The sequence below is a fragment of the Cucurbita maxima genome, unplaced genomic scaffold (assembly GCF_002738345.1).
Source record: "Cucurbita maxima cultivar Rimu unplaced genomic scaffold, Cmax_1.0 Cma_Scf00011, whole genome shotgun sequence".
NCBI classification, from domain to species: domain Eukaryota; kingdom Viridiplantae; phylum Streptophyta; class Magnoliopsida; order Cucurbitales; family Cucurbitaceae; genus Cucurbita; species Cucurbita maxima.
This window is the reverse complement of record NW_019272027.1, coordinates 4,441,138-4,458,727: the sequence shown is the minus strand read 5'-3', so window position 1 is coordinate 4,458,727 and position 17,590 is coordinate 4,441,138. Positions and strand designations below refer to the sequence as shown.

General features: G+C 36.4%; 3 protein-coding genes across 8 annotated transcripts; 2 read left to right on the top strand and 1 right to left on the bottom strand.

Moving 5' to 3' along the window:
• The first annotated feature begins 264 nt into the window (after positions 1-264).
• Positions 265-925, top strand: LOC111486537 (glycine-rich protein DC7.1-like). The gene is made up of 2 exons (XM_023133727.1): positions 265-433; positions 536-925. Exons 1-2 carry the CDS (start codon positions 334-336, stop codon positions 709-711), a joined length of 276 nt encoding a protein of 91 aa, XP_022989495.1. The 5' UTR covers positions 265-333; the 3' UTR covers positions 712-925.
• A 366-nt stretch (positions 926-1,291) lies between these two features.
• Positions 1,292-16,556, bottom strand: LOC111486431 (fimbrin-5-like). 6 transcript variants are annotated; one of them, XM_023133583.1, is made up of 15 exons: positions 15,784-16,270; positions 15,508-15,678; positions 15,157-15,395; positions 14,897-15,068; positions 14,733-14,771; positions 14,544-14,612; positions 14,311-14,427; positions 13,815-14,026; positions 13,486-13,641; positions 13,203-13,402; positions 12,134-12,300; positions 11,952-12,048; positions 11,761-11,887; positions 8,946-8,952; positions 1,292-1,320 (listed from the first exon to the last, which is right to left on the bottom strand). In XM_023133583.1, the coding sequence occupies exons 1-14, from the start codon at positions 15,868-15,870 to the stop codon at positions 8,949-8,951; spliced, it is 1,857 nt and encodes a 618-aa protein (XP_022989351.1). In that variant the 5' UTR covers positions 15,871-16,270; the 3' UTR covers positions 1,292-1,320; positions 8,946-8,948. The 6 variants fall into 6 exon arrangements, with proteins under 6 accessions (XP_022989351.1, XP_022989346.1, XP_022989348.1 ...); XM_023133578.1 differs by lacking the exons at positions 1,292-1,320; positions 8,946-8,952 and adding exons at positions 10,385-10,866; positions 16,280-16,556 and having other exon boundaries at positions 11,796-11,887; positions 15,784-15,923; XM_023133580.1 differs by lacking the exons at positions 1,292-1,320; positions 8,946-8,952 and adding exons at positions 10,385-10,866; positions 16,280-16,556 and having other exon boundaries at positions 11,796-11,887; positions 15,784-15,920.
• On the top strand, positions 3,476-3,766 carry LOC111486603 (glycine-rich protein DC7.1-like). The gene has a single exon (XM_023133772.1). It carries the CDS (start codon positions 3,476-3,478, stop codon positions 3,764-3,766), a length of 291 nt encoding a protein of 96 aa, XP_022989540.1.
• Positions 16,557-17,590: the final 1,034 nt, after the last annotated feature.

Sequence of the window (17,590 nt, the reverse complement as noted above, 5' to 3'; positions counted from 1 at the left end):
AACCTCTCCGAACATAAGTATTTTAAAAACGTCGAGAGGAAATCTGAAATGAAAAGTCTAAAGAGGACAATGATGTTAATTTTAGGTGGCTATCCAATAGGTATGGTTGCTATCCATTCAAATTTTTGAAGAAATATCAACTAAACTTATCTCCAAACAAAATTGAAACCATTGTACACCAACTCAACTATATAGTAGGGACAATCTTTAATTGCCATTTAAGTCCAATGAAACCCATCTTCCTATCTTCTCCTATAAATACAATCAAAATTCTACTAATCTTCTCATTCCTTCTACAACTTTTTCCATATTTCTTTAGCTCGAGCGTTTACAATGAATTCTAAAGCTTTTATCATTCTCGGCCTCCTTTTTGCTGTTGTCATCCTCCTCTCCTCAGAGGAGGCTACAGCTACCGCGAGAGGTCTAAAGAGCGGTAAACTTGTATTTCATATGTTAATTTGATGATATCGTTAATGATTACGTTTAAATTATGGACTTAGCTTACTATTCCTAGGGCTTTGATTATATCATACAGTTGAAGAAGCCGTGATGGAGACTAACGGAGATGGAATCGAGGATGACAAGCGTCGGTTCGGGGGAGGCCACCATGGGCACAAGCATCACCACAGGCACCACCACAGGCACTGTCGTCACGGTTGCTCTGCTGATGAGGATGTTAATGAAGATCCACAAGCCAAGCCTAACAATTGAAAATGGTGTTGGTTCAAATCAATGTTATAGTGATTGTGTAAGTTATGAATAAATGCATTATTATGCTTGAGTTGTTAAGGCTTGGTCGTGTCCATGTAAGCTTGCCCAACTACAAGGGCATTAGTTAATCTCTACTATTGAGATTAATTGTGTGTATTTTAAGCTTTATTGTATAAGTTAATTAAATAATCATGTAAAATGTTGTTCCTAATAATTTCTTTTTTTCTAATTCTAACACTTTTTTATATTCTTTTCATATACTTTTTAAAACTTTAACTTAGCCTTAATAATTCATTTTTATGACTAAGTATATCAATCATGGATGATGTAACATATTTCTGTGCATGTATAATAAGATACGTGTAACAAGTCGTAGTAGACAAATTATTCAATCAGACAATGCTACAATTAAGGTTGTCTTATTAAGGTAAATCTTAAAATTTGTTTCTTTTTTAATGTTTGTTGAGATCCAACGTTGGGAGAAGAGAACAAAACATTGTTTCTAATAGTGTAGAAACCTCTCCCTAATAAATGCATTTTAAAACTGTGAGGCTGACGGCGATGTGTAACAGGTCAAAACGGACAATATCTGTTAGCAGTGAGTTTGGGCTAGGGTATTAAAACCAGACACCGAGTGGTGTGCTAGCAAGAACGTTGAGCTCCAAAAGGGTGGATTGTGAAATTAGAGAGAAGATCGAAACATTTGTTATAAGAGGGTGGAAATTTCTCGTAACCAACTCGTTTTAAAACTGTAAGACTGATGACTTCATTTTTCAAATTAATTGTACCAAACTAGTGGTCCAAAGTTATATGCTATAAATATGATCACTATTATTGATGGCTAGCTAATACACTGCAAACATATTTCAAAAAGTTATTCTAACCTTATTTTCTAAAATATTTTTTAATAAGAAGCTAAAGACTTGAACATATGTCGTTGTTACAAAGTGGCCACGTTTCTCAATCCCTCTCTCACTTTCAATTGAATAAATTGGTTTGATTTTTAATGGAAATCGAGAAACTTCGGTTTGGCCAAGATCAGAGGCCAAATAGAAAAAGTTGAAACTAATTGGTTTGTTCTTTTGGTTCAGTTCGATTAGACCAAAATAGTCCGTTATGAATAGAGATGTACATGGAGCACGGGCGGAGGCCGTGAAAACATCTCAATTCCCACCTATTTCATTTTTTATTTTTACAAAATTTTCTATTGATTTTTGCAAGAATTAAAGCGAGGATTCTGTGTGTGTGTATATATATATAAGGCTGGGAATGTAATATTCGTCCTCGACCTGCTTAGTTAATGGAGAAAAACTTATCTTCACTCCCTCTCCATTTTCTGATTAAATGGAATTCTCTCCCATGTTCGAGGTAGCTTCCTACCGGCCTTGACCTCGTAGGCTAAATAGACCTCTAAAATTAATGAATTTAAGAATTTATTAACTATTAAAAAAATTATATATGTATTGACTTGACAAAATACATTATTCAATATTATTTTTAGGCGACTTGTATTTCTCTAATTCATCATCATTAAAGAGTTCATTTCTAAATTTGAAATAACGTGTCGATGAATATCATATTATTTTCAGGTTCATAAGTTAAATTTTTATCAAAATTAATAATATCTATGGTGTCATATGAAAAAGATTAAAAAAAAAAAACATTACATTTTTTAAGATATATAAATTACTTGTCAATTAATCCTAAGCTAAAACACTATCTTTATTTAATGTAATATGAAAGTCATAAAGTCCTAAGGACATAATAATAGAGTTTGTAGTGAAATTAGTCCCTTTTTTCTTTTTAAATTTTCTACGACCATTTAATATAATAATTGACATCTACCCTTTACCAACCGACATAATAACATAATAATTTACGTTTTGAAGGAATGGATCACAACTCCGCGAAAAAAAAAAAATAATTTCGTACGCGCAAGTTAGAAGATTTACAACTATGTAAAAAACTAAGATCGGTATCTCTATTTATTTTATTTCAAAAAATATCGTCACAATAATTTACAAAATCAATTTTTACTCATCCGTTGTCATGTCAATTTACTTGAATGATATTATTGATGATATCGTGTGTATTTTTAATTTTTACGTTTTAACTTTGTTGCATCATTTTTGTTCTTATTTCAATGAAAAAAAAATCCCTTAATCAAATGTTTTGAACCAATTTTGAAGTTAGAAAGTAATAGTATATACGGATTGGGATTAAAAAATCTTTCGGACCAAATCAAAACTTCAGATTGGTTAGGTTGGTGACTCGAGCAACTCCAATAGAATTTACAACTCATCACAAATTACAACACATTACCAACTATTTACAAACATCAAATATTCTTAATACTTGTAATGATTTTAAAAATAGGGTTATTAGGATCTCGCTAGATTTTTTAGTTCTTCAAAATTTCAACCTACCCAACCAAAAAAATCTAACTCAACCTAACTTTTATGGTTCGGATTAGATAATCAGTTAGTTGTCAGTTCTTCCCGTAGATATTATCCATCTTGAGCATAAACTCTCGTAACTTTGCTTTGAACTTTTCCAAAAGGTCTCATAACAATGGAGATGTATCCTTACTTATAATCCCATAATCATTTCTTAAATTAAGGAAGGGCCAACAGTGATATTAGGTTAAAAAGGTAAACTTTTTAATTTGATTCATTTGGCCATTTCCGCCTTTAAATAGATTAAGAAAGGGTGCAAGATCTCCTCATTCCCTCTCGGAATTACAAGTTTTTAGAGAGAGAAAGAAATGAGTTCCAATTTCATTAAGGCATTTGCATTTTTAGGTCTTGTCTTGGGCGTTGTCGTGGTCGACATCTCCTCAGAAGTGGCCGCAAGAGACCTTTTACAGACCAAGTATAGCCGAGGAGATAACGGCAGCGGCAGTGGCGTCGATGACATCCCCGGCTGTGGTAATTACTTTGACAGTTGCAGGGGTCACGGTCCTGATGGTGGTTGCCAGCATGGTTGCTGCGGTACCAAAAACGGCGGCCGGTGCAGCAAGTGCTGCAGCAATGTTAGTGAATTCATCAAATCTTAAAAGGGTTGGTTCATGCAACAGATTTGGAGATAGAAATGAGGAAGCTTTCTTAATGCTAGTTAAGAATGATGCTCTTATGCCAATCTTAAAAGTGAGATTGAACTTACCTCTTATTTTTTATTTGCAATTCTATTTTAAATATAACTAATTAATTAATTAATAGATTTCACATCCGTGGGAAGAACGAAACATTTTTTATAAGAGTGTAGAAACCTTCACTAACAGACTCGTTTTAAAACGGTGAGACTGACGACAATACGTAGCGGGCCGAAGCGGACAAATATCTGTTAGTGGTGAGATTGAGCGGTTACAAATGGTATCAGAGTTAGGCAGTGGGAGGTGTGTTAACTGTTCCGCAATGGATGGATTGTGAGATCCCCACATTAGTTGGAGAGGAGAACGTTTAAAAACCGTGAGGCTGAGGACCATATGTAACGGGCCAAAACAGACACTTCGGATGAATTGTGAGATCACACATTAGTTGGAGAGAAGAATATTTTAAAACTATGATATTAATGACGGGTCAAAGTAAATAATATCTGTCAGCGATGGGCTGAGAGTGAATTATGAGACCTCACATCGATGGTAGAGAACGTTTTAGCAATAGGTTACCTGTCTTAACTGACCAAATATTCGATCAAAATTATTTTTCATTTCTTTATTTATTTTTATTGAGATTAGGAATTATTAATTTTTAATGATATTTTGAATTAATTTGAACGTTTTACTCATTAATTTCCTAAAATAAATACAAATACAATTTTTTCTCATAAAATTTGAATGATGGTTCAATGTATACATAAATAGTATCGTGATATTTATTTATATGAAATTGTGACAATATTCCCGTATAACGTTATATTTAATTTTTAAACATATTATTTATCGACATAATACATTCCCTTCTATTTAATTTAATTTAATTTTTTCTTTTCAAATATTTTTATTAATATATTCTTGACTTGTAAGTCAACTTACTCAAAGACCATTTAATACAAAAATGGAAAGCTACCTAACCAATGCCAATAATATTTTAACCTATACGAGTCTTAAAAATATCATGACTTTTAATATTGGATATGTGAGATCTCACGTTAGTTGGAGAGGAAAACAAAACATTTCTTATAATGGTTTGGAAATCTTTCTCCATTCGATGTGTTTTAACGAACCAAAGCGGACAATATCTTCTACATTATGTTTTAAAATGTGAGACTGACGACGATAGGTAATAGGTCAAAATGGACAATATCTCCTATATCATCTAAGATATGATATGAAAACTTAATAACATGGTTCAAATAAAATCGAGAAAATTAACTAAAAGTTCTAGTTAGGCTAGTATTGTTGAATGTAATGATAGTGATGATCCCTTAATTGCTTCTGATAATAACTTAAACTAGTTTAGTGAATAGATGATGGAATCAAAACGTTTGTTTTATATCATAATAAGGACTAATCTTCCACGTATGATACACCGTTTAAAGGTGTAATAGTGATTAGAAATATACCTCTGGTAAGAAATAGTTGATTAATTTTCCATGTAAGAAATATATGAGATTTCACATTGGTTGGAGACGGCAACCAAACAATTTTATAAGGGAGCGGAAACTTCTCCCTAATCCAAAGAATATCTGTTAGGGGTGGAGTTGAGTTGTAACAAATAGTATCAGGGCCAAATGCATTGCCCTCAAGGAGAGTGAATTATGAGATTCCCACTCCCCTCAAGCAAAAGTTCAAAGCGGATAATATCTGCTAGCGGTGAGTTTGAGCTGTTACAAATGATACCAAAGCCAAACATGGAGTGCCCGAGGAGAGTGGATTGTGAGATTCCCTACTCTCCTTAGTAAAAGTTCAAAGATGATAATGTACACTAACAGTGAACTTGAGCTATTATAAATTATATCAAATCAAAACACGGAGCCCCCAAGGAGAATGGATGGTGAGATTCCCTACTCTCCTAAAAAAAAAAAGTTCAAAGAGGATAATATTTGTTAGCGGTAGGCTTGAGTTGTTATAAATGATATCAGAGCCAAACACGGAGCCCTTAAAGAGAGTGGATTATGAGATTCTCCACTTTCTCAGCGTGACAGACGTGGGATAAGCTTTCTTATTTTGATTAATTTCTTTATATATTTTAAATTTTCGGTGGTTAACGTCCAAGACTCGAAGATATTTATAAGTTGTATAGGTTTGAAATAACTTGTCTCTCTCCCATGGCCTATAAAAACACATTGGAATGATAAGAGATATGAACTAGAATGAGTGGTGGGAAGGGTGGGGTCTTTTTGGCTCTCTTGCTCTTCTTTTTCCTTGTCTCCTCGGAGCTGGGTGCAGCCACGAAGCTAATGGTGGCCGGAAACAATGGTGAGGTTCTTACATATTGTGCAGCCTACGGTTTTAGTTTTGGTTAAGTATATACAGTGAAAGCTTAAATTTGTTTGTGGATGCAGCAGCGGTCATACATGAAGGCCGCACCGTTTACATCAGCCCCCGCGCAGGAAACCGCAACAAACCCGTATGCGATCCTTATAATCGATTGTACCTCTGCAATCCGCCACCCACACCCTGTAGTCCTTATAAACGAAACTGCCCTCCGCAGAACTGAAGTGGACACTAAGATCAAACACCATGGAAACTAAATAAACTAACCCACACCTACCTCGGTTTTGTTGTTTTTCGATAATAAGCCCGAGAAATTGGGTGAGAGGAAATCGGGAGGTTATTAGAAGAAAAATAAAATGCATAAAATAAAAGAGAGAGAATGACTGAAATTTTTACTGCTCTAAAAAAATCAGGTTGTTGTATATTAGGAACAAATTTTCTATTTAAATATAAATTATCCTAAAAATGTCTGGAGAGTGGCCAACTAAATTTGTGCCTCCCTACAAAATTTTCATCAACTTTGGTGATCCATTCGACGTGTTTTGTCAAATGGTCAAACGAAGATATTCTGCAATCGTGTGAATCTAAATCAGGAACAACTGAAAAAACACAGGTTTTATCTAACAATCTCCTCCTAAAACCTGTGGTATATCTACCTTATTATTTGAACTCCGATCTTTGAGCGTAGTTCTTCAAATTTCACCCGTGCCAGGGACTTGGGGAAGATGTCTCTAAGTTGTTTCTCTGTTCGGATGTAATCAATCTTGATGAGCCCTCGATCTGCACATTCTCGAATGTAGTGGAATCTGATTTCTATGTGCTTGCTCCGTTCGTGCAAAACTGGATTTTTGATCAGGGAGATTGTAGCTTTGTTGTCTACGTATAGCATTGATGGATCACTTTCTCTCCCGATGAGTTCTTCCATTAGTCGCGAAAGCCAGATTCCTTGTGTTGCTGCCATCGAAGCGGTGATGTATTCTGCTTCGCAAGAAGACAAAAAAACTACCTTTTGTTTTGTTGATTGCCAGCAGATTGCGCCACCTGAGAGAAAGTAGATCATTCCGCTAGTGCTCTTACGATCATCAACGTCACCGGCCATGTCAATATCACTATAGCCGACCAGCTTGAGTTTCTCCTTTCCGCTCCCTGCGTAGTATCTTACACCCCAGCCTCTGGTTCCGGCTACATAGCGCAGGATGCGCTTGACAGCCACTAGATGCTCCTCCCTAGGTGCTTCCATAAACCGGCTCACATATCCAATAGAATAAGCAAGATCAGGACGAGAGTTTACCAGATAGCGCAGACTCCCGACAATGCTGCGGTAATTGATGGAGTCGACTGTCGTCGTAGTGCCGGCCTTCCTTAGTTGGAGTCGGATCTCCATTGGCGTCCTTGTAGGATTACTGTCCACAAGCCCAGTTGTGTCAAGCAGCTTCTTCGCGTATGCACTTCGATGCCAAGATAGTAGCTGAGCACGCCAAGATCGCTCATCTCGAAGTTTTTCGACATCTCCTTCTTGAACCTTCCGAGGACTTCCACGTCACCTCCAGTGATTATGAGGTCGTCGATGTACACTCCCACGATCAGTCGCTTCTTGCCATGGTCGTGCGTGTACATGCCATGCTCAGAGGTGCAACGTTTGAATTTCAGTGACAGTAAGGTACTGTCGAGCCTGAGCACGCCAAGATCGCTCATCCACTGATCCGCTTCCATTTCGACTTTTCGTAAGCGGGCCCGGGCTTTTTCCAGCAGTTCAATGCCCCCCCCCGCAGTTCAATGAACCCTCAGACCCGCATTGAAAAATCATCAACAGATTCGCGCCGACCCGATGGGATTTGATTCCCTCCCGTGTCGAATGGCTAGCCGACCTAAGATGGGCCCCACGATGTGCACAATATGTGTGTATTTTTACACTTTGCATTTTCTTCTACTTGAACCTGAGACCTGTGTGTTGTTAGGTCAACATGTGTGTTGTTAGATCGACGCTCTAACCACTTTAACTATTCAACTTGTTTGTTGATAGGTTGGCTCCTTCGTAATGATATACACCGATGGCTTCAATTTGGCTCTAATACCACTTGTTGTTTTTCGATAATTAGCCACAGGAATTCGATGAGAGGAAAGGGAGGTTGTTAGAAGAAAAATAAAATGGTTAAAATAAGAGAGAGAGAGAATGACTGAAATTTTTAGTGCGTTAAAAAATCAGGGTTGTTACATATTCTGAACAGATTTCCTATTTAAATATAAATTATCGTCGGAGAGTGGCAACTAAATCTCTGCCACTCCCTACAAAATTTTCGTCTAAAACTTTGGTGATCCATTCGACGTATTTTGTCAAATGGTCAAACGGAGGTATTCTGCAATCGTGTGAATCTAAATGAGGAACAACTGAAAAAACACAGGTTTTATCTAGCCGGTTTTAGTGTGTATTGAATCCTACTTATATGTTTATATAAGTTTCCGAGATTTGCGCGGGTATAATTCGTAACTCGATCTATTTACTCGGGTAGTTTATATGAGTGTGAACTTTTAATTTTATCAATTAAACTTATGAATTTTCAATAATGATTTTCAAGTGGATAATCTAAGTTTTTTAAGAAATTTGTAAACGTGCCAGAATTGATGTATGAACGAATTGATTCTCATATAAAGGTTTATGGGTTTAATAATTTTTTTTAGCGTTGGTGTGAGCTAGCAAATGGACTTTATCGACCTATATATTTTAAGCTTCAACGATACAAAATTAATTAATTAAAATCTTTAATTAAACAATTTTCATTTATTAACCATATGTTACGTCTTACCTACTATAAAATAGTTGAACTCATATGTGTTGTAGGACAAGTTGTATCCATTGATATATCGCTATACGATCCTTCATAAATTGTTTGTAATTAGAATGGGTCAAATTTTATTTTACTCTATCATTAAATTTTTTACCTTAATTATCACATTTTCTAATCAATAATTTGTTTATGATCAACTATAAACTAAGTTTCTCTTGAGCCAATGAGAGGACGAGGCTTCATTGTTAAGTCTCAAATAAACACTTAATGTAACTACTCATCTATTTCTACATGGGTAGACATATTGAATCGGCTACAAAAACAATTCAGAATCTAGATTCGACACCTGAGGTTTTTATGATTGAGCTACTAAAAAATAAGAGGCACCTAGTTGATATTGGTAGTCATTCTCAATTCTTTTAAGTTTTTCTTGATCATCCTATTCTCGTAATCGCTCTTATTTGGATATCATTTCAATTTATTCATATATCACTCATTTAATCGGTTGTAAAAGAGACTTTGAAAATAGGGTAAAAGAAGCATTTGTGCTTTCCTTTAGTCAATGTCTAAGTTTTTGCAATTCGATATAGTTTAGGTTGCATGTACAATCAATCAAGCTCGATATGATCAATTTTGCTTGTGAAGTGATTCGAATCTCAAACAAGTGTTATAGCCTTCAGATATTCGATCAACAAAGTAATTTGAATTTTACTTTTAGTTGTAGGGATTCTTTATTATTAGGGGTATTGCATTTTTAGAATCATTCATTCAAGCTAGACATGATCAATCTTGTGTGAAGTTATTCAGATCTCAATCAAGCTAGACAAGATCAATCTTGCTTGTGTAGTGATTCAAGTCTCAAAAAAGTGTTCTTGCGCTGAAGAAGGTAATCTGAATCTAAGATATTCGATTAACAAGGTAATCTGAATCAACAAGGTAATCTGAATCTTACTTCCCTTGTAGTGATTCCTTATCATGTATCAAACAAACCTTTCCCTCGACCGGATACCTTATCAATATTCATCTAAAAAAAAAAAAATATCTAAATCAACATAGTTTGAAGTTTGAATCTCTCTATTCCACCGTAAAAAAAATAAAAAATAAAAACTCAACTCTGCAACCCGTTTTCGACTCGAAGGGGCAGGAAAGGAGTCAAGTACGAGGAGGGAATTCCCATCCTCAACCCCGTTTCGCTAGAAAATAATCTCTCTACACTCCCTCTCTCGTTCTCCATTCAAATTGAGATTCTCCACCCTCTAGGTTACTATTCATGACTATCCAAATGACTTCTCATCACCCACATTATACCAGCCACGTTACATAATTTTTCGGACAAAAAATATTAATGTGAAGCATAAAAACGTATCCTTTCAAACTCAAAGAACATACTTAATAATAGCGTTGGTCGGGACGAAAAAATGTTAGAACAGATAACGAAAGGATAAGAAAGTGATCCTTATTATTGTATGATATTTATTATAATTGTTGAAAAGAAAATACAGCCCTAATTAACAAGATTTTCTAGTTCAAAATTCCCAGAAAATGAATATAGTCTATTTCCTCCACAGGTAAACCATTACCAAACAGTAGAATAAGCTAAACTGTAACCATTTTTTTTCCTGTATTATATATTCTCCCAATAAATAAATTTAATCAAAAGGAAAAAAAGAATGCTGCCTTGCTCTTTTGGGTTGGTCTCTATTACGAATTTGCGCTTTGATTTGCTAAGGATTCTTCTGGAGACTCGTCCTCATTTTGGGCCAAAGCACAGGCCTTGTTAGCAGAGGACAATTCGGTCCCGTCGGTAGTTTCTGTGTTCGTATCTGAAACGTTATCGTCGTTCATGATTAACGGCTCGGACTCCCCTGCTTGTTGCAGCAGGCTCCAGTACATGATGCTAGCAGTTAGTATGAGTATCATCTTTTGGTTCACCTGTCAAAAAGTTGGCATGGCAGAACAAGAATTTAATAGGAGGTAAACACTTACACACCCCAAGTCCATCCCTAGAAGATATTGTCATTTTTGGGTTTTCCAAGGTTTTTAAAACAAGTCTACTAGGAAGAGGTTTCCACACCCTTATAAAGAATGCTTCATTCCCCTCTCCAACCGATGTGGGATCTCACGATCCACCCCCTTCGAGGCCTAGTGTCCTTGCTGGCACACCGCCTTGTGTCCACCCCTCTATAGGGCTCAGCTTCCTTGCTGGCACGTCGTCCGATGTCTGGCTTTGATACCATTTGTAACAGTCCAAGCCCACTGATAGTAGATATTGTCCTCTTTGAACTTTTTCTTTAAAGCTTTTACCTCAAGATATTTATAACGCGTCTGCTAGGAAGAGATTTTCATACCCTTGTAAAGAGTGTTTCGTTCTCCTCCCCAACCAATGTGAGATCTCATAGTCAGACACCGAGTGGTGTGCCAACGAGGATGCTGGCCCCCCGAGGGGGTGGATTGGGAGATCCCACATTAGTTGAAGAGAGTAACAAAGCATTTATTACAAGGGTGTAGAAACCTCTCCCTAACAGACGCGTTTTAAAACCATGAGGCTCACGGCAATACATAACAGGCCTAAGCAGACAATATCTACTAGTGGTAGGTTTGAGCTGTTACAAATGATATTACAGCCAGACACTGGGCAATGTGCCAACAAGGATGCTAGATCCCCGAGAGGGTGGATTGTGAGATCTCACATTGGTTGGAGAGGGGAACGAAGCATTTGTTATAGGGGTGTAGAAACCTCTCTCTAACAGATGCGTTTTAAAACGGTAAGACTAACGACAATATATAAAGGGCCAAAGTGGACAATATCTGTTAACAAGTGAGTACACAAATTTAGTATGATAACGTAGTTTGCTACTTACTTCAATAATGTCTTCAGGTAGCAAGAAAAGGGAGCAGCCAAGCTTTCGAGCAACACTAATAATGTACGTCGCATTCAGCTTCTTGTCTTCCTCTGCAATTTCACCATTTTACAGTCAAAATTAAAACAAACCCACATGGAAAGATGTAACACTAACCAGTTTCTCCTTTTGTAACAACAGCCCAATTCACCACCCTTGGCTCCACAGAGCTAAGAAGCTCCAGGAAGAACATGCCATTTGAAAGATTCTTGTCCTGAAACCAGAAGTTAATATCATCCACATCACACAATCAACTACAGAAAGTCAAGGAAGAACATTAATATTCTTAACTTGTTAACCTTGAAGCTCTCCATTTGGTGGGTTCTTCCAGCTTTCTTCACTTTGTTGTTAGCCCAGTTCAGAATATCAGCATCCGTGATCTCCTTTCCCTCTTTGCCTTGAGAATGTGATCTCAGGTTTCTCAACAGTTGAAGCATTGTAAACCTCATCAGTTGCCATAAAAATGCTGTTCAATAACAATGTAATTGTCTTTAAATGTTACTCTCTTTGCCTCTCGTGTAACGACCTCATGGCTAGTGACTAACGACTGAAGTGAAGTCGTAACAAGGTAGGTACGGCTCGATAACCTCCTTTTCAAGGAGAACTAATGCTCGTTGGGTATTTTAGTTTGACACTACTTCACACCCAAAAAGAAGCAAGCTAAGTTTGAGTTAAGCTTGGAGATGGAAGTTTTCGTTCATTTCTCAATAGTAAAATAAGACCAAGCTCATGAGCTTATCATCCTAGGTCAGAACAAGTTGATAGTGTGATCAATCTCACATCGGTTAGGAAGAAGAACGAAACATTCTTTATAAGAGTGTGGAAACCTCCTCCTAGCCGACGCGTTTTAAAAACCTTGAGGGGAGCATGAAAGGAAAAGCCTCGTGAGTTTATTATCCTAGATTGGAACAAGTTGATAGTGTGAGATCCCACATCGGTTGGAGAGAAGAACAAAACATTCATTATAAGAATGTGAAAACCTCTCCCTAGTATACGCGTTTTAAAAACCTTGAATAGAGCCCGAAAGGGCCTAAATAGGACAATATCTACTAGCGGTGGGCTTGGACTATTACAGATAGAATCCCGTATTTTATGTCTCCATGTTTCCTAGCCTCTTTTAACTATGTGTGTAAGAACTATTTGAGTAAGTTGGTTGCTTAAGACAAGTTCATCTGCTAAAGCTACCAATTCGTTTCGTTCTTCTTCCGAATATATTTAGCTCACAAGTACAGTCTATTAACCGTTCCACCACCCACCAGTGAATCAAACAAACTATAAACACTGCACGATAACATCCCGTTTCAAGATCGAACGAGCATATAAATAAAAGTTGTAAATAAACGAAGAGTAGAAAGATATTGTGGTTACCTAGTATAAGCTTCTTGTTGCCCTGCACAATATCATTCCCAGCAACGTTTACAAGAGAAAATTTTAAGTCCTTCCCAAGTTTTACAACTTGGTTGCAATTCTCAACTTTTCTAAACGGCATCTTGATAGGAGGCTTTGTTGCCTGTTTCCAGATTACTGATCCAGGACAAACTTTGTCAAGAACTTCCAAAAGAACCCATCTGCAGTATGAACATCATATCTCAAGCTCGTCTGTAAGGACGTAAAAGTAATTCATAAGTCGAAGGAAGAACAAAAACAATACCCAGTTCGGACGTCCTCAAAGACATTGTTGACATATGTGGCTATGCCTAGACTGTTAATCCACAAACGGAAGCATCGCTCTTCCCGAGATGTTTGCGCATCATCCGTCATCATTTCTGCAAATGACATTTTCGAGGTATCCGCAGTCAACCCATTCCTGCATTTACAAGTTCGCAATTTGGAATAGACATTCAGCTATGCAGCATCAGTCAATATATCTATTGATTAAGATGAAAAGGCAATGGTGTAGCCAAGATTCGACGAAAAGCTCGAGGGAAAGCACTCGAATAAGGCTTCAAATGGTTCGAGTCTGAAAGAAACATTTCTCACCTGTGCTGAAAAATTTGGGCAACAAATGCAAGATTAAGATTAGGTGAACCCTCAACAATGTCCTTGGGAGTTAGATATCTTTTACAATCCAATTTTTCTGCATGCTCAAGAACCAAATTAGCTCTTTCAGTAGGATCTTTAACATTCATAGTAGAGGAACCAGAGAACTCCGGTGCAAGAGCATTAAGCAGATAAGCATATGCCTCCCCATCCTGCATATAAAAAACTTAATCAATACTGTTTCAAACCACACGAACTTCAAACATGTTAGGAACACGACTCTCCACAATGGTATCATATTGTCCACTTTGAACATAAGCTCTCGTGGTTTTGCTTTTGGTTTCCCCAAAAGGCCTGAGATGTATTCCTTACTTATAAACCCACGATCATCCCCTTAATTAGCCAATGTGGGACTGATTAGCCTCAAAACCACTATAGCATAAGAGTCTATTAAAGTTTTCCGTGCAATATATACAACCGGTGGGTATTCTCTAACCTTCACGTCTGACGAAAAGTTCGTGACTTGTTTCTCATAGCCAGCTTTCTTTAAATGGAAGTTCATCCATTTGAGTAAAACTTTGTCTGGTGCCAACCCAATGAGTTCTTCCACTTCCTGCACGTTATAGAAAATATTTGTAAGAATCGTTACAAACCGACCACCCTATGCTAATAGCTTCATCTTTCGACAAGGCATGAACAAAGAAAAAGGGGCAAAAAGAAAAAAAATACCTTGCTATCAGCCACAAGTTCCACAAGTTGAGGAGTTTTCTTCAGATTAAGATCAGCCAACAGTTGAATCTACATTCCCAGCACATTAAAAGAGATAAATAAAACCCGTTCCGTGAAGACCTCGGAAAATCATGTCCTTAAATTAAAAATATTCGACAAGAAAAATGAAGAAGAACAATTCATTAATACCTTAACTATTTGTGATATCAATCCAAGCAGCAGATGTGGCTAGAAAATAAATTTAAAAGAAAGAAACAAAATTAGGAAACTTTACATTAACTTTATTAAAATAGTTATGCTAATATGTAGATTCAATTAGACGGGCCGGGCTAGAGAGGTAGTTTTTAACGCACTCGAGCTTCGACCAAATCTTGTGTGCCAATGTTAACCACTGTGCATCCAATAGCCTTTGCAGAGTTAAGGCCAAGGGTATGGTTTTCGTTCCTCTCCCAAGGATTAAGGACCTTTTTCGTATTGATAGCTCGTTCATCTATGGTCCCTGGAACAGCTACATTGATAAGCTTACTGCACAGAACAACCAAAAGCAAAGGTCATTACCATACATTAACATAAAGTTACATTGAAAAGTCTAAATTCAAGTTGTTTCGATTACCAGAGAAGAACACCGTCTTTCGCAAGGTCAAACAAATCATTCGTAGCGGGATCAAGTGGGAGATAATTCTTCAGAAATGGATCTTCAGCTAGATAACTGTTTATGTGTGCAACATAAGATGCCTTCTCAGATTCGTTAATTGCGTGATGAAACGTTGTTGTGGCGGTCTTCAAGAACGAAGAAGAACTTTTTGCTCCGCCTGATTTAGCTGTGGCTCGGGCTTGTAAATCTAAGTATGCCTACAGTAATGAATCTTATAAAATCGGTCACTTCAAATGATTGCTTATACTTGTAGAAAAGAAAATCAACATGGACAAAAAGCAATCCAAATCCTATCATAAATAAACTCACCCGAAGATACGACTCGAAATCTATTTCTTCACCGACATCTCGACTCGTTTCCTTCAAGAAATCTTTAATCTCATCCTCAGTGAACATTCCACTAAAAGCTTCCAATTTCACAAAAACAGGAGGCAAATCCTCCACCGTTACACGACCCGATTGACTCCTCACGGAAAGAAACTGAATTCAACACAACAATTCCTCATATCAACTGAAAAGAATTCACAATTCACCAGAAAAGAACCAAAACAACCCAAGAAACACAATTGAAACTTAGATACATACTCTGGATTTGAGCGTTCGAAGCTCGACTTGAGTGAATTGACTTTGAAGCCATGGATCAGAAACAAGAACACCCACAAAGCTTGACATCTTCACCTATCTTTTTGGTAGAATATCTCAACACAAAGAAAAACTCCTAACTACTGAAACAATAAATTTCAATCGTCAAACAGATAACAGAGCTAGATATCCACAAGATAAACATAGACAATCATGAAGCAAATAGACAAACAAAAGAACAGGAAACTATGGCAATTACAATGAATCAACATCAAAAACATGAAGAAAAAATATCATCATAGATGAAATGAAACGAAAAACCAACAAAAACCCTGTTGAAGAGGCCAAAGTTTACCCACAATTCAACGTGCTATGCATAAATTTCCAAACACAACACATGGGAATTCATCCGAAACCAACGAATTGAAGGGAAATAACAAAAACCCAGAAAGGAAAAACAATGAAGAACACTGGAAAAGGAGATTAAAAGACGTAATACCTAAAGAAAAAGTGATAAAAGTGAAGTGGAGCAGATTAAACGAAACGCAATCTCATCGTGAAGAAAGAGAGGTGAAGGGTAGAATGAAGGGACGTGAGGAGGGGCAGGAATAGGCAAGGAAAACGAGAGAAAAGCGTGCTTGTTTTAAGGAACTGCTGAGTGAGACCCAGAAAATGGGGACCCAAAAATCAAATTCAGCCACTGAAACCCTCAACTAATGAATAATTCGTGATTTTATTGAATACCCTTTTTTTCTTTCATTATTTATTGCTTTCATTCTCTTGTTTCTTTGAGTTTTGAAAATGAAAAATCATTGCTCTCTCTCATTACGCAATGCCTCTAAATTAATGCTCTTTTAAAGATTTAGTGGATATGCATTTTCAAGATCATTAATTATTGAATATGGATGAAGAGTGTGAGAACATGGGCAATATTCTTTATATTTTCTTGTAAGGAAGGGATCTAACTTTCCATTTTGGAATGAATTTCTCTTTTTGCCTCCCTTTTTCTTTTTTAATTAGGAAAAAAAATCATTTTTTTATTCTAAAACTTGTCCGTGTAAGGAAAAAAGATATAGTTAACGAAGTATAGTATCAACAAAGAAATGAGACGAGTAGGAGCATGCCCTGATTTTCGATATTGTCCTAATGAATACAATGAGACGTTTACAAGGAAAGTGTGTTAAATTGTTATGGTGGAGAATAACTACATAATACCTTTCGTGCCTTAAATGCATGAATCTGTAATCATTAAATGTATACATTCTCGTGACACGTGAATTTTATGTTCTATGATACTCAATTGGTTCGTTTTGATTTGAATTTTATACGAGATGTGATTTTCTATAATTTTAGCATTTTTGTTAGATATTTTGTTTCCGTCATTTTTATTATTCGATAAACCTATTTAAAATTTTGAGAAAATCAACTGATCGGTTATTGTATTGTATAGGAAAAAAAAAATAGTCCCTTGATCGGGGTCATGTAAATTGGCCCTAAACTATTTGGCATTCATATCTCTTAGGTGAGGGACTTGGGGATGCGAGCCAACATATCTGTTGGGTTTGGACAAGACACAATACCAAACACAGAAACATTTTAGGCATATACTTATGTTTTACATGTATGTCTTAAATGAACGTTATTTGTCCATAATCCTTTCATTCGGTCATATTTTCTTAGACGGGAATCAAAATTTGATTAACCCAATTCAATTTATATGGTTTAGATTGAATTTGTTTATGAATTTTCTTTAAAATTAATTTGAATTGAATTGAACTAAACTTAATTCCTAAAACATTGGAAACTATAA